Source organism: Rhinoraja longicauda, chromosome 6 (assembly GCF_053455715.1).
Source record: "Rhinoraja longicauda isolate Sanriku21f chromosome 6, sRhiLon1.1, whole genome shotgun sequence".
NCBI classification, from domain to species: Eukaryota; Metazoa; Chordata; class Chondrichthyes; order Rajiformes; family Arhynchobatidae; genus Rhinoraja; species Rhinoraja longicauda.
Genome location: NC_135958.1, coordinates 70,908,823 through 70,924,254, shown reverse-complemented (window position 1 = coordinate 70,924,254; position 15,432 = coordinate 70,908,823). Strand labels below are relative to the sequence as shown.

Sequence of the window (15,432 nt, the reverse complement as noted above, 5' to 3'; positions counted from 1 at the left end):
TCCTTCTATACCTTTCCTATCCATTAACCAAATAGGCAAAATGAACAGATCCTTAGATTTTTCTCCCTGCTTAATCCATATTATTTCTGGCTTAAACCTTTCTTCTGCTTCTACATGTACTCCCAGTGATACAGCCTCTACTTCCTTAGAAGATTGAGGATAATCGGTATGTCAATACTCACTTGAACTCTATAGGTGTACAATAGGGAGCATATGGACTGGTTGCATCACACCCTGTTCAGCAAATCAAAAGTCCAGGAACAAGGAAGATTGCAACTATTCATTAAGTTTCAATGAGGTCTCACCCCTCATCCTTCTAAACGATCTTGGATCTTGGATCTTGACCACTGAAACTTTTTCAGTCAAAGAGTTGTAAATCTGTGGAATTTTCTGCCTCAGAAGGCAGTGGATACCAATTCTCTGAAAGCATTCAAGAGAGAGCTAGATAGACCTCTTAAGGATAGCGGAGTCAGCAAAGGCAGGAACGGGGTACTGATTGAGAATGATCAGCCATGATCACATTGAATGGTGGTGCTGGCTTGAAGGGCCGAATGGCCTACGATCTTGGATCTTGGATCTTGGATCTTGGATCTTGGATCTTGGATCTTGGATCTTGGATCTTGGATCTTGGATCTTGGATCTTGGATCTTGGATCTTGGATCTTGGATCTTGGATCTTGGATCTTGGATCTTGGATCTTGGATCTTGGATCTTGGATCTTGGATCTTGGATCTTGGATCTTGGATCTTGGATCTTGGATCTTGGATCGTGTTTTGTCAAGTGTTCCTTCCTACACAAGGATGAGACGTGTCTTGCATTTATAAATGAATGAAAGCTCTGATGGACATTCAAGTTGACCACACACACACAGTGAGGTCTTCCCTGGCAACTGGTTTGTTGGGGGGGGAGGGGAGGGGAGGGGGAAGGGGAGGAGAGCCAATCAGCGTTGGCCCTGCTGGAGGGGGCGGGACCGGTCGTACGTCAGAGGGGGCGGCGGGTCAATGGGAGGGGGGGGGGGGCGTGACGTCACCGGGCCAGCTGCTGCTGAGCGTCGGGATCGGGGAGGCGCCATGGCGATTGTCGGGGAACCGCTGGTCGCCACTCTGGAGAGGCGCTGAGCCGGCGGGGCCGGGGGTGTAGTGGATGGGAGGGTGGGTGGAAGGTTCGGATGCGGAGCGTTGAGGATGAGCCAAAGTGATGCTGGCGGAGAGGGAGCCACCATCGCCCCTCTGTGCGCCTCCTTCAATCAGGACTGCACGTAAGAAATTGGCCGCCTCTCTCTCTCTCTCTCTCTCTCTCTCTCTCTCTCTCTCTCTCTTTCTTTACTCTGCTATCCTCCTCCCCCCCCTCACTATTATTGTTAATGTGCACAAACAGCTTCCCCCCCCCCCCCTCGACACTTCTTCGCGACTGTTATCATCATTCTGATGGGTCCTGGCGGGGAGTGGGTTTGAACCGACCTGTCACACTGGGCCTGCTTTTGGCTTTATCTGTTTTCCTATACTTTAATTCATCGTTGGAAGTAAGGAGTCAGATTTCATAAATACTCCCAGGTCACGGCATACATTCTCAGAAGTAACCCAAATTTGAATGCAGCTTACATTAAATAATAGATGATCTTCTCTCAAGTATAATAAAACTGAAGTGACTCGACTTAAAGTTGCTTTGGCTAGCCCCAAGTTATGCCGAACTTAAGTCGAACTTTCAGTCAGCTTTATCACTAGGATGTGTCTTCGAATAAATGTTTTAATATTTTAAAAGTTAAAATAGAATCTTGATTTAAAAAAAAAACTCTTGTAAAATTGGGTTTTTAACAATCTTGGATGTTACTCCAGTACTTACAATACAATACAATACAATATAATACAATATATCTTTATTGTCATTGTACCCAGGGGTACAACGAGATTTGGAATGCGCCTCCCATATGATGCAATAATTTAATTAATTTAGACAATCAAAAATCATCAGTAAACTTCAATACATTCAAAACTCCGCTGCCCGTCTACTCACCCACTCCCCGATCCGTGACCATATCACCCCTGTCCTTTACAAGCTCCACTGGCTCCCCATCCCCCAGAGAATCCAGTACAAAATCCTCCTCATGACCTACAAAGCCCTCCATAACCTGGCCCCATCCTACCTGACTGACCTCCTCCACAGGCACACTACCGCTCTGCTGCTGCCAACCTCCTGTCCACCCCCATCCGGACCAAACTCAGATCCTGGGGGGACAGGGCTTTCTCCATCGCTGCTCCCACCCTCTGGAACTCACTACCCCAAACCGTCAGAGACTCCTCCTCACTCACCACATTCAAAACATCACTGAAGTCTCACCTGTTCAGCACTGCCTTCAACCACTGACCGTCACCTCACCTTCTGTCTCCTTTTTCTGTTTGTTTATTTATTTATCTATTTATTTTCTTCTCTATGTTCTAGTAATCCCTGTAAAGCGTCTTTGAGTGTTAGAAAAGCGCTATATAAATGTAATGCATTATTATTATTATTATTATAGACAACAGCAACCCAACAAAACAATTGTAACAGTTTTAGACAGGATAAAGTGCAAGTTGATCTATGCGTTGTGACCATCCGGCTCAGCAGGACTGGTTCATAGCAGCTATGGCCCTGGGGATGAAGCTGTTCCTGAGTCTGGAGGTGCGGGCGTAGAAGGCCGTGTATCGTCTGCCCGATGGAAGGAGTTCGAACAGACTGTTGCAGGGGTGTGAAGAGTCTTTGTGGATGCTGGTGGATTTTCTGAGGCATCGTGTGTTGTAGATGCCCTCCAAGTCTGGTAGCTGTGTTTCGATGGCCCTCTGAGCTCTATGGACTACCCGCTGTAGAGCTTTCCTTTCTGCCTCCGTGCAGCTGAGGTACCACAAAGGGATGCCATGCGTTAGGATGCTCTCTATGGTGCAGCGGTAGAAGGTCGTCAGCAGCTGTTGGGGTAGACCAGACTTTTTCAGTGTTCTTAGGTAGAACAGTCTTTGCTGTGCCTTCTTGACCAGCGCAGCAGTGTTATTGGACCATCTTTCCCCTCTGAGAAACAATTGTTATGAAATCAAAGTCATCACAGCCAACAGTTTTGTGTAGAATAGATGCAAAATGCTGAGGGTAAGACAGCAGGACAGGCAGCATCTCTGGAGAGAAGGAATGGGTGACGTTTTGGGTCGAGACCCTTCTTCAGACCCAGTCTTGACCCGAAATGTCACCTATTCCTTTTCTATACATATTCCTGTCCTGCTGTTACTCCAGCATTTTGTGTCTATCTTTGGTGTAAGCCAGCATCTGCAGTTTCTTCGAACACAGTTTTGTGTAGGAACTGGAGTGGGCCCTCTTGTCCCTCCTTAGTGTAGGTTTTACTGCTGCTCCAAGTTGAGTGTGATTCCAAATACATGGGGTCTCCAGTTACTTACAAGGTGGGATTCCTTTTTTTGTCAAAGCCAATTGATTGTTGAGAGTAAAGCAGAAAATGTGAAAGACATTCAGCTGGTCAGGTAGCATTTGTGGAGATAGAAAGAGTATTAATGTTTTGGGTCCACGATTCTTCAACAGAAGAGTCCAATCAGTTTCTACTATTATTTCAGGTTTCTAATAATTGCAGATGTTTTGCTTTTCAATAACAGAAGTCACAATGATTTGGAAAAGGATCCAGGATGACTTCTGTCACATATCACTGTCTCTCACCGCACCACCCTCCACCCTGTGCACTCAGTCTCTGTCCCGAGCTGCCCCAGGAGTTGGAATGTAATTTTGTTTTCTTGTTGTTTAACATGGGCACAATATTAATTTTATGTCTGACCACAAACCATTGGAAATCTTACTTCCTTGCGAGGGTGACAAAATAGGGAAAGAAAGGGCCCCAATGGTCTCTGGTTTGCAATGCCATTCAACTGAGATCACTGCTGATCCACCACATTGAATGATCACATTGAATGGTGGTGCTGGCTCGAAGGGCCGAATGGCCTACTCCTGCACCTATTGTCTATTGTCTAACACCACTTTTCCGCTCCCAATTACATATTCCTTGATTATAGATCTTGATCTCAGTCATTCATACACAACAGCTAAGCATTCTCTGAGTAGAAAATTACAAATATTCAATCTCCACAAATTAAGAAATTTCTCATCACAGATCTAAGTTGCTGCCATTATTGGCAGTGAGAGAGATTGCAGTCATGGGAGATAGTCTTTTAGCATCTATAAGACTTTAAAACAATTCAGAGATATAATTTCATATCATTCCCAATTCTAGAGGAATATAGGTCTGTCCTACTCAAACCAGGCGACTTCAGTCTGAAGAAGGGTCTTGACCCGAAACGTCACCTGTCCATGTTCTCCAGGGATGCTGCCTGACCTGCTAAGTAATTCCAGCACTTTGTGTCCTTTTGTGTATTAGCCCTCAACTGCAGTTCTACTCAAACCTTCCTCCACTTATCCTATTGAATGAACCTTTGTTGCATCCTCTCCAAGAAACCAGAACTATATGTTATTTCACCAAAAGTTTAGCATCATTACATCATGTCTATTTTATGATTCAATTCTACTTAGAGTGGTGGATGTATCCATTGATGAAGGCTTGGCAGAGAGAAGTTCAATAAACCCAGAAGTGAGCATTGATATATTCAGAATAATCCTGGTGGAATGAAAGTAATTTTATCACTTGCTTAAAGTAATGATATTGCTTTTGTTATGTCGACATCTCAAACATGGGAATGTCCACGGTTGCTACGGACACCAATCTAAGGCAAACATTTACACTTCTGATGCACCAGAAGTTTTATTTGAAGAGCTAACTATCTTCTCAGCAACATAGAATGCCGTTAGAAATGAAGATGAGTCACAATAATCCCCCAAATTCATGGTGATACTTTCCTCAACTTCAACTTTACATGTCACTGGTAGAAACAAGGAACTGCTGATGCTGGTTTACACAAAAGGACACAAATTGCTGGAGTTACTCAGCAGGTCAGGCAGCATCTCTGGAGAACATGGATGGAAGGCTTTTCGGGTCAGGACCTTTCTTGAGACTGAGTTACTCCAGCATTTCATGTCTGTATGGGTTCATTTAGACCTTCTGAATTAAGTTGACTTCTCCCATGCCCAGCAGTCTCTCTTTTCCACTGTTGCCAGTAGCAGAGATGCTTTGTCTAGTAGCAAAAGTTTAATGAGTTTTGATGCAATTTTGTCGTCTTGCCATTTAACATGGACATTGCACTCATTTTACCTCCCTGCTTTTCCACATTTTAGTGTAGCAGCGTGGAGCTCGTGACATCTCTTTAGCATATGCGACAGAGGCACAGAGCTAGTTATGCAGCATGGAAATAGGCCCTTCGGCCCGACGGATCCATCCCAACAGAGTTGCCCATCTGAGCTAGTCCCATGTGACTGTATTTAGCCCATCTCCCTTTAAACATTTCCTAACCATGTATCTGCCCAAATGTCTTGTGAAAATTGTATTTGTGGATGCCTGCCTCCATCACTTGTTCTGGCACAAGTTTCACAAACCCACCTCCCCATGTGAAAAATCTGCCCTCGGGTCTTTAACCTTTACTCTTTCACCTTAAGTATATGCCCCTAATTTTAGATTTCCCAATCTGAGAAAACGAGTATGTGTATTCATTTTACATGCCCCTCATGATTTTATATGCCTCTATAAGGGCAGCAGAGGTAGAAGTACTGCACCAGAAACCTGGGTTCGATCCTGACTATGGGTGTTGCCTGTGCGGAGTTCGTATGTTCCCCTCGTGACAGTGTGGGTTTTCTCCGGGTGCTCCCATTTCATCCCACACTCAAAAGACGTACATGTTTGTAGGTAAATTGTAGGTAAAGATTGTAAATTGTCCCCAGTGTGTAGGATAGCGCTAGTGATCGCTGGTTGGTGCGGACTTGGTGGGCTGAAGGGCCTGTTTCTGCTCTGTATGTCCAAAACTAAAACTAAAACACTAAAACTTAAAACTAAACTAAGGTTACCCTTCATACCCCTCAGTATCTGTGTCATGCTGACCAAGATGCCCCATCTAAGCTAGTCCCATTTGCCCATGTTTTCCCCATCTTAAATACTTCCTGTGGAAGCTCATTCCATATATTCACCACCCTCTGAAAAAGTTGACTCTCAGGTTCCTATAAATCTTTCCTGTCTCACTTTAAAGCTGCCCTATTCTTGTTTCCACCAGCCAGACTGTGCATTCACCCTATCTATCCACCTCATGATTTTATGCATTTCTATAAGTACCAGCCTAACTAATTTTTCCCGATAGCTTAGGTCCTCGTGCCCTGGCAACATATTCATAAATCTCCTCTGCAAACTTTCCAGCTTAATGGCATCTTTCCTATTTCAAGGTGACTAATATTGAACACAATATTCCATGAGTGTGGCTTCACCAAAGCTCCATTGGTGATGAACCTTGCAGAGTGGTGCAGCAATTAAGTTACTAGATTACTAACCCAGAAATCTGAACTGACAGAAAATGTGAACTCAAATATGTAATGATGACCATAAAGCTTCCAGATTGTCATACAAATACCACCTTGTTCATTATTCCCTTCCAGCAGAGCAATCTGCAATCCTTATCTGGCCTGTATACGATTCCAGATCTATTAATGTTATTCATTCTAATATCAAAATTGAAGACCCTAGCAAATCACTCAGTTGCAACTAATTGCCATGCTGAAGCAACAAATGAATAATTATAAGAAAGTGAAATGGACTGCCTGGTTTTGACCTAATTTGGACTCTAATTTGGACTTAGAGACTGCTGGAGGTGGTGGTTGAAGCACATGCAAAATATTTAATAGATGCACATTTAAGAGACTTTTGGAAAGGCATATGGAAATACAGGGAATGGAGGGATGTGGATTATGTGCAGGCATATGAGTTGGTCTTCGCATCATGTTCGGTATGGACATTGTGGGTCAAAGGGCCTGTTCTTCTATGTTCTGTAAGAGGAGTTCCCATCCCAGTCATTCGTGCATAGTCCTCCTCCTAAACATCTAGTGCCTGAACTGTGGGAACTGTCCCAGAGGCTAGATGGGACAAAGTCCTTATAGAATTATATTTCACTGACATTATGCCAGACATCAACTCCGCAATCCTAGTGTGTGATCTGTCCCACTGCCAGGACAGATTAACCAGTGAGGACCGCTCTGTGTTATAGGTAAGAAGGAGTAGCCTTGAGATCCCTCAACATTGTTTCCAGACCCACGGAGCCTCCTGGCATCAGGTTAAACATGCTGAGGCAACAAACAACGGCAAGAAAGACACCTCCAGATTACCTTCTAGCACCCTTCCTCAGCTGATGATTCAATGTTCCTCCATTTTGAACAACATTAAAAGCGGCAAGGTCATATAGTATACTCTAGATGGGATGTATCAATGTCTGTTTACAGGAATGGTTTTACAGCACAGTGTTGACTGAATTGGCCAAATCCTGAAGAACGTAATTGTCAGATTGACTCTGATTGAATCAATAGGAGCTAAATCACTTAATCCCTTCAACAATCCTCCTGTGGTGATGGCATTGATGAAAATCCTTAAGGATAATTTTCATCACAACTATTCTGAATAAAATAAACTTAGAAACAATTTGGCAACCCCAAATCAGGCATCCAAGAGATGCTGTTGACCATCAGCAGCAGAAATGCACACCATAGCATAGAACCTCATGCCTATCCCTCCAAGCTAGGTGAGTGAGAAATGCAGAAGGGCACGTCAGGAGACAACAGACATGACTAAAAATATGGTGCTATCCTGGTGAAATTAACCAAGGAATACTGCATACAATAGTCAGAGCTAAATGATCTTGCAACCAGTGTATCAAATCCTGCTACATCAGTGGTAGACAGTTGAACAGCTGGGGAGGAGGCTCCCAGGTTTTCGCAAGCGTCAATGATCGTGGAATCCAGCAAGTGAATCCTGACGACAAGGCTGAGGCATTTGCAACCAGGTTCAGCCAGAAGTGCTGAATAAATTATCTATCTTGGCATTCTCCTAAGATCCCACTGCCTTCAACAAATTTAATTCACTCCATGTGATGACACAATGTGCCGGAGTAACTCAGCAGGTCAAGCAGCTTTGTTGGAGAACATGGATAGGTGACGTCTCAGGTCAGGACCCTTCTTCAGACTCTTAGGACTGACTCCTACAATCAATGTGAAGAAGGGTCCTGACCCGAAACGTCACCAATCCATGTTCTCCAGATGTGCTGCTAGACCCGCTGAGTTATTCCAGCACTTTGCCATTTTGTGTAAAGCAGCATCTGTGGTTCCTTGTTTCTACACTCCACGTGATATTGAAAATCAACAAATGCAAAGGCAATGGTGATCAGATTATATCCAACACCAATTGGACTACAATACCAAAGACTGCACTCCAGAAATAGCTGATCCTCCAGCAAAGCTGATCCAGTTAGTTGCAATACAGGCATCTACCTAACAATGTAAAAATTGCCCAAGGGTATCCTGTTCACAAATGGCTGGGCAAATCTATTCCAGGTAATTACTGTATGATCAGTCTATTCTTAATCATCCTTAAAGTGATGGAAGACATCAATGACAATGTCATCAGGTGACACTCAAGAATAATCTTCTCATGGAAGCCTATTTCAGACTTTGACAGGAATACTTGACTCTAGAGCTCAAGACAGCCTTAGTCTAACCATGGACAAAAGAGCTGAATTCCACAGTTGAAGTGCATGCTCTTGACATTAAATTAGCTTTAGAGGATGGCATCACGAGCTCTAGTAAAATGGAGTCAGTGGGCATCAAGGAAAGAACCAATGATTGGGGTCATATTTTTTTTTAAATTGTTTGTTTGCTTATTTTAGTTTAGGGGGTTAATCGTTTTTTCTTTTTACTTTTTATCTTTTTTTTATATATATAAATTCTCTTTTAACCGCTTTTTAAAAAATCTACAATTACATAGAGACTGGGAGGTCTATACCCTATATGTATTTTGAAACTGGATTTATATTTGGGTTACATTTGTTGTTAATGTAATCCTGATCCCTTTGTATCAATATCACTATTATGCTTATCATTTTTTTGAAATTTAATAAAAAAAGATTTGAAAAGGAAAAAAAAAGTTTAATTTAAAAATACAACATGGAAACGGGGCTTTGGCCCACTGAACCCACTCCAACCACTGATCACCCATTCACACTAGTTCTATGTTATCCCTCTTTGTCATTCCAACCCAAAACATTAGGGACAATTTGCAGAGGCCAATTAACCTACAAACCCGTACATCTTTAAGATGTGGGGGGGAAAACCGGCGCACTTCAGACAGTCACAGGGAAAACGTGCAAACTCTACACGGCCAGCACCCGAGGGCAGGATCGAACGTGGGTCTCTGGCACTGTGGAGCAGCAGCTCCACCAGCTGTGCCACGGTGCTGCCCCTGTCTTGCAGAAAGAAGGTTGTAGTTGTTCGAGCTTAATCACCACTCCCAGGACTCCTCAAGACAGCTGTTTCATCAATAGCGACTCAATCATAAGGTCAGAAAAGGAGACGGTCATGGATGATTTCACAAATGAAGCAGTCCATGTCTCCATGCAGTAAGAGCTAGACAACATTCGGACACAGCTTGATATGGGAGAAGTAATAGAAATGCGAGACAATGAGTGTCTAATGAGATCAGCTAGGTGCTGGTGGCATTGATTGTTGTTATCACACTGAGTTCCTCACTATCAGCATTCTCGGGGTCCACATTGAGCAGAAACTTAGCTGGACCAGCCGCACAAATACTGTGACTACCAATGGTGATGAATCATTTCCAGACATCAGTCTGAAGAAGGGTCTCGATCTGAAACGTCACCCATTCCTTCTCTCCAGAGATGCTGCCTGACCCGCTGAGTTACTCCAGCATTTTGTGATATCTTCGATCCTGACAGTCCAAAGCTTTCCACCATTTATCACACCCAGTGAAGAATGTAATGGAATTCGCTCCACTTGCCTGGATGAGTTACCTCTCGCAAAGCTCAAGTTTCATCCAGCCCTGCACAGAACATTTGATTGGTACCTCATTCACCACCCTAAAAGTTCACTCCTTTCACTATCTAAATATTACAATGCATTTACATGCATAGACTGATCTGACAACCATTCCCAAGCCTCTGTCACCGACAAGGACATGATACATGGATGGGGGAAAGGTTTATAGGGATATGAGCCAAACGCAAGACGGTTGAGACTAGTATAGTTGACACACCTTGGTCAGCATGGGCAAGTTAGGCTGACGGGCCTGTTACCATGCTGTATGACTCCATCATTGTATGAGGGGGTGGCCGGTTCTATGCCAACATGCATCGTTGGGGGTTGCGTTCATCAGCAGCCTGCATGTGTGGTAGCTCTACTCAACAACCAAAAGTCTGTAGCCCCTTTTTGCTCTGGTATTTTATTTCATTCTTCACTTGTTTAAATTGTAATGTTTTATTCTTAATTGTTTACTGCATATCGTGTTGTTACTTGTGAGCAAAGCACCAAGGCAAATTCCTTGTATGTATACATACTTGGCTAATAACATTTATTCAATTCAATTTTGACTTACCAAGGTAATGCTTAATTGGAAATGGCATGAATTTTTATCAGAAAAATATATTTGCTTTTTTTTGTAATCCAGTGGCTAAAATTTTAAAATAGCATTTGACAGACATTTCCCAAGAGTAAGGTTACTAACGTTAATGGGTATTGAGAATCTGACAATATAACTAATTAGCTACCAGGTTTCTGTCTTGCATAAATGGTCAAGGACACTGCAGATTAATTAAGTGCTGTCACAGTTTATTATGCGCTTGAGTTGTCTTCAGTCGTTGGTTGTAGCTGCACGGTTCATTCGGTTCAGTGTTTGGCTTCTTGTGTGCTCTGACTAGGCCTCCTAAAACAAAAGAACTTTGCTATCCAGTGAGTCAGCACCAGTCATTCGAATGTGACCTCATGTGATTTCAGCCGTGCTTTTCTGTAGGTTCAATAAATGTATCTTTGCAACTGTTGAAATATTGAATTGTATTATAGTGAGCATGTAGATGAAACCTTTTCTCTGGGACAAGTCAAACATGTCAATAATTTAGAAACAAGAAACTGCAGATGCTGGTTTACAAAAAGAGGCACAAAGTGCTGGAGTAACTCAGTGGGTCAGGCAGCATCTCTGGAGAACATAGGATAGGTAATGTTTTGGGTCAGGACCCTTCTTCAGACCCTTCTTCACACTTCTATTTGTGTTCTCCAGAGATGCTGCCTGAGCTGCAGAGTTACTCCAGCACTTTATGTCAATGATTTAGTTCTGTCATCAGGGAGAGAGGTGAGCTTTGTGGCCAGGGAACAGAGTTTGTGCCGAGCTCAGTAGGTTTTGCCTTTCTGTTTGTCACTTGGAGGGAATTTCACAAAGTTATGAGAAATCATCCAAGTAATAAAGTTGCTAAGTATATATTTCAAAAATATTTCAGGATGCATTTCCGTCATGCTCTGGTCAATATTGTCCTATTTCTAGATCAATGTGTCTATTGAAAATTCATCTGGACACTTGCCTGTGGGAGCAATATGCCACAGTGTATTTACACTACCCCGTCGATTAGATTGTCCAGTAGTCACCATGGGTAGGGGGTTTCTGGGATAAAGGACTTAGCTTGGACGGTTCCTAGTCTCAGGTGGGAAGATCTAATTGCCTCAGGAGTGTCCAGCAGCCATCATTCCTAGGACACCTTGGACCAGTTTTCTCACAGTGCTCCAAGAGAGGGAGGAAATTCCATAACTAATTGCGCATCTAACACAAAAAAAGTGGAAAATGTGCGAGTGTGACTTATGCTGGTAAGTACTTGGTCAAATATCTGGAATGAAGCAAGATGATTCAGAAACAGCATAAAGGTTTTATTTTTGATGACCGATAAATAAGCAGCTGCTCATGAGCTAATTTTGAGATACCTGTACCTCATGATATTGAGGATTAAAGGTACTGGGTCAATATCCGAAATGCAGTTTGGGAGTAAGAAAAGCAACTTCTATCTCCAGCTGCATTGTTAGCACATTGGGAACTATTGATCTTCAACAAAGGCAATAGTAGAAAAGTCAGCACTTCTCATCATTAATGTAGAATAAAAGTGTGTCAAGTTATATGTGATAAGGTTTCTTGTTTTTGTTCTCTAGGTCTTTGGCAGTCGGTACAAACTCTGGTTATAAACTTTTCTCTCTGGCTTCAGTGGACAGATTAGAAGAAATCTACAGATGCAGTGAGTCTCAGCACTTTTATTCCATAACATTAAAAAAACTCACACATTGTTAAATCTATGTTTTTGAAAATGTTTCCACATAAGTCATAATATTTGTGGTATATGACGAAAAAGGACACAGAGTGCTGGAGTAACTTAGCACGTGAGGCACCATCTCTGGAGAACAATCTGAAGAAGGGTCTCACCTGAAACATCACCTATCCATGTTCTCCTGAGATGGTGCCTGACCGGCTGAGTTATTCTAGCACTTTGTCTCCTCCTGTGTCGTAACCAGCATCTACAGTTCTTTTTTTCCACATGAACACGATGCTAGATTTATTTATATCATAACAACAAGTAGAAATTAGCAGGTGAAGTAGTATTTCTTCAGAAATGTGACTATTTCTTGTTTTCGTAGAATAATAACAAAAAGCATTTAGAACAATGGCATGCAGGTTGTTTAACACAAAGAATTGCATATCTTATTTTAATTTCATTGGGCATTTTATTCTGCTTCTGTGTGTCCAAGCTGGGGACCTTGGCATCAAATGATACTGGGTCCAGAGGGTGTGAGGACTTAAACGCATAGAAATAATTAAACTCCCTGGTGACTATTTTTGATTTTAGAACAGCTACGGTGAGTGACGAGACTCTTTCAGAGGTTGAAGGAAGTAGAGACAGGAAGCTGTCAGTGGCCTGTTAATCTAGTTACCACCAAAGACAATGGTTTGAAGAGTCCAGATTACTTTTAGTTGTAATTATAGTTATGATTATAGCATTATCAAGGGTTAGAATCACCCCGGTCACCCCCTCGTCTCCCCTCTCCCGTCAGGCAGGAGATACAGAAGTTTGAAAGCACATACCTCCTGATTCTGGAACAGTTCATTCCCAGCTGCTATCAGGCAACTGAACTGTCCTCTCTCCAGCTAGAGTATGGTCCCGACCTCCCATCTATCTTATTGGAGACCTTTGAACTTTCTTTAATCGGACTTTATCAGACTTCAACGTTATTATCTTTCCACTAAATGTTGCACCGTTTATCCTTTATTTTTGCACTGTGCGCGGCTTGATTGTATTCATGTATATTCTTTTTTTTTACTGGATAGCACACAAACAAAAGCTACATACTGTATCTCTATATAAATTATTGTTGCATGTAACCTAGTTACAGTGAAATGCTTGGTTTTGCATACAATCCAGTGAAATACTGTAGATGACCACAATTATACAAATCCAATTATGACAACAATCATACTATACATGACTACATAAATAAAAGAGTGCAATGATTATAGTGTAAAACAAAAGTAGATTTTTCCTGAGACAGTACACAGAGTTATCACGCATCGATTCAACTTAATGGGGTTATGCTGTAGTTTATGGTGCAGCATACTTTGTTGAATTGTTGCTAATATGGCCCATGTACGCTTGAGTTTGTGGAGAACATTTTAAAGTGGGTGAGTAGTGAGTAGTTAAAGGTTTGATCTTGAGGGTATGAACAACTGATCTTTATAAATTGAGCATGTTTGCACACAGTCCCATTGGGGAAAGGCAGGTTGTGTAACACCTTGTTCAAAACAAAAAGCCCCTTGATTGGAACAATATTTCAACAAGACTTCAAAATTTAACGTTGCATCCACAGCATTTTCCTGCGCATCTGAAACTCATCAAAGAAAGCAAGCCAGGAGCACAGTGACAGTGAAGGGGCTGATTATACTTTAGGAAAATACTGCAAATACACAGCACTCACAGCTTTTCTATACACTGGAGAAAATGTTTTTATTAACCGTGCACCTCCTGGAAGTTTGCTTTCTGGACCAACAACAAAAGCAAGCTGCTTTTAGAGACCAGTCTTTGTAAAGTGTCTTTAGACATGTATCTAGGCAACTACACAGCAGGCCGCTTGAATGGGTTTTAGCTTGGTGGCATACACTGTCCATACAGAGGCAGAGCATTCTTGGTATATCCATGCACTTATGAGATGGGGGAAAGGATTATATATATAGTTATCTACAATTGGAAAATTCCAATTCCCCTCGCCCCCCCCCCCCCCACCCCCCAACCTCTCGTAATCACTGAACAAGGGTCCTAACCCGAAATGTCACCTATCCATGTTCTCCAGAGATGTTTCCTGACCTGCTGAGTTACTCCAGCACTTTGTGTCTTTTGTTTCTAATGTAACTATCATCTTACTTAATCCCTTTTTAACTGAAGCATGCATAGACACATTTGATTGGAATATTTATTCCATGTCTGAGTCTGAGGAAGGGTCTCGACCCGAAACATCACCCATTCCTTTTCTCCAGAGATGCTGCCTGTACCGCTGAGTTACTGCAGCTTTTTGTATCTTATCTTCGGTTTAAACCAGCATCTGCAGTTCCTTCCTACACATTTATTCCATGGTGTTGACCACTCCGTCCAATCGAGAAGGCATTGCAATGCTCTGAATTATCCCCGACTCCTGCTCGAAACGGGTCTTCATCTGTCTGTACTTGTGTGCTTTGAATTACTTCTAGGCTGCTCTTCGTTAATTACCCATTTCATTGACAGATTCAGTAACAACTGCTTAAATGTATCGCCGAGTTGGTATCCAGGTTAATATCTACATCAGCAGTTCCGCTGGGCCAAAGGGACTAGGTTGGCAGTGAATACACATGGAGCCACAAATTACCCCACCTTGTGTTTTTGATCTTCACTGGATTTTTCAAATGTTTCCCTATCCCTGTTTATCCAACAGCCTGGATTGCTTTAAGTGCTACATTTTCTTGTTGCTGTAAAAAAGTATCTCAAATAACAAATGCAGTGAAGAATGCATCAAATCCTTTTTGCCGTCATACTGACACCAGAGTGGAGGTACGTCAGTATTTTTGGGAGGACAGGGGAGAGGCAACACTGTGGAGAGATGGCGTCTCGTGCATATAAACTCAGTGGGTTGTTCTGTACACCGTGTACTAACCAAGAGATTGTGGTTATGTATGGTGATAGTTTTGCTGAACTGTATACATTGGTACATGTGATAACAAAGAAACTATGTGAGTCTCTAGTTAGAACCATTAAAACTGGTCCTGGACTTGCAGCCAGTTATGAAGAATGAGTCCAAGTTAGCTGGACGAACATGGTTTGTTATAATTAGGAGACCATAAATAGAATTTTGGATTAGCTACAGTTTATGGAAGTTGGAGAACAGTTAGGACTTTGGTATGGACGCATTTGGAGCTTTGCGTGCAGGTCTG

General features: G+C 42.4%; 1 protein-coding gene across 4 annotated transcripts in view; it reads left to right on the top strand.

Annotated features, from left to right (window-relative positions):
• The first annotated feature begins 1,045 nt into the window (after nt 1-1,045).
• Nucleotides 1,046-15,432, top strand: part of wipi1 (WD repeat domain, phosphoinositide interacting 1) — an 86,759-nt gene continuing 72,372 nt past the window's right edge. For 2 of the 4 annotated variants that reach the window (XM_078401316.1, XM_078401315.1), the window contains exons 1-2: nt 1,049-1,257; nt 12,138-12,220. In XM_078401316.1, the coding sequence (XP_078257442.1) occupies nt 1,184-1,257; nt 12,138-12,220 (157 nt within the window). In that variant the 5' untranslated portion in view covers nt 1,049-1,183. Of the gene's footprint in view, nt 1,258-12,137; nt 12,221-15,432 lie in introns of all 4 variants that reach the window. The other 2 variants (XM_078401318.1, XM_078401317.1) reach the window with 2 other exon arrangements.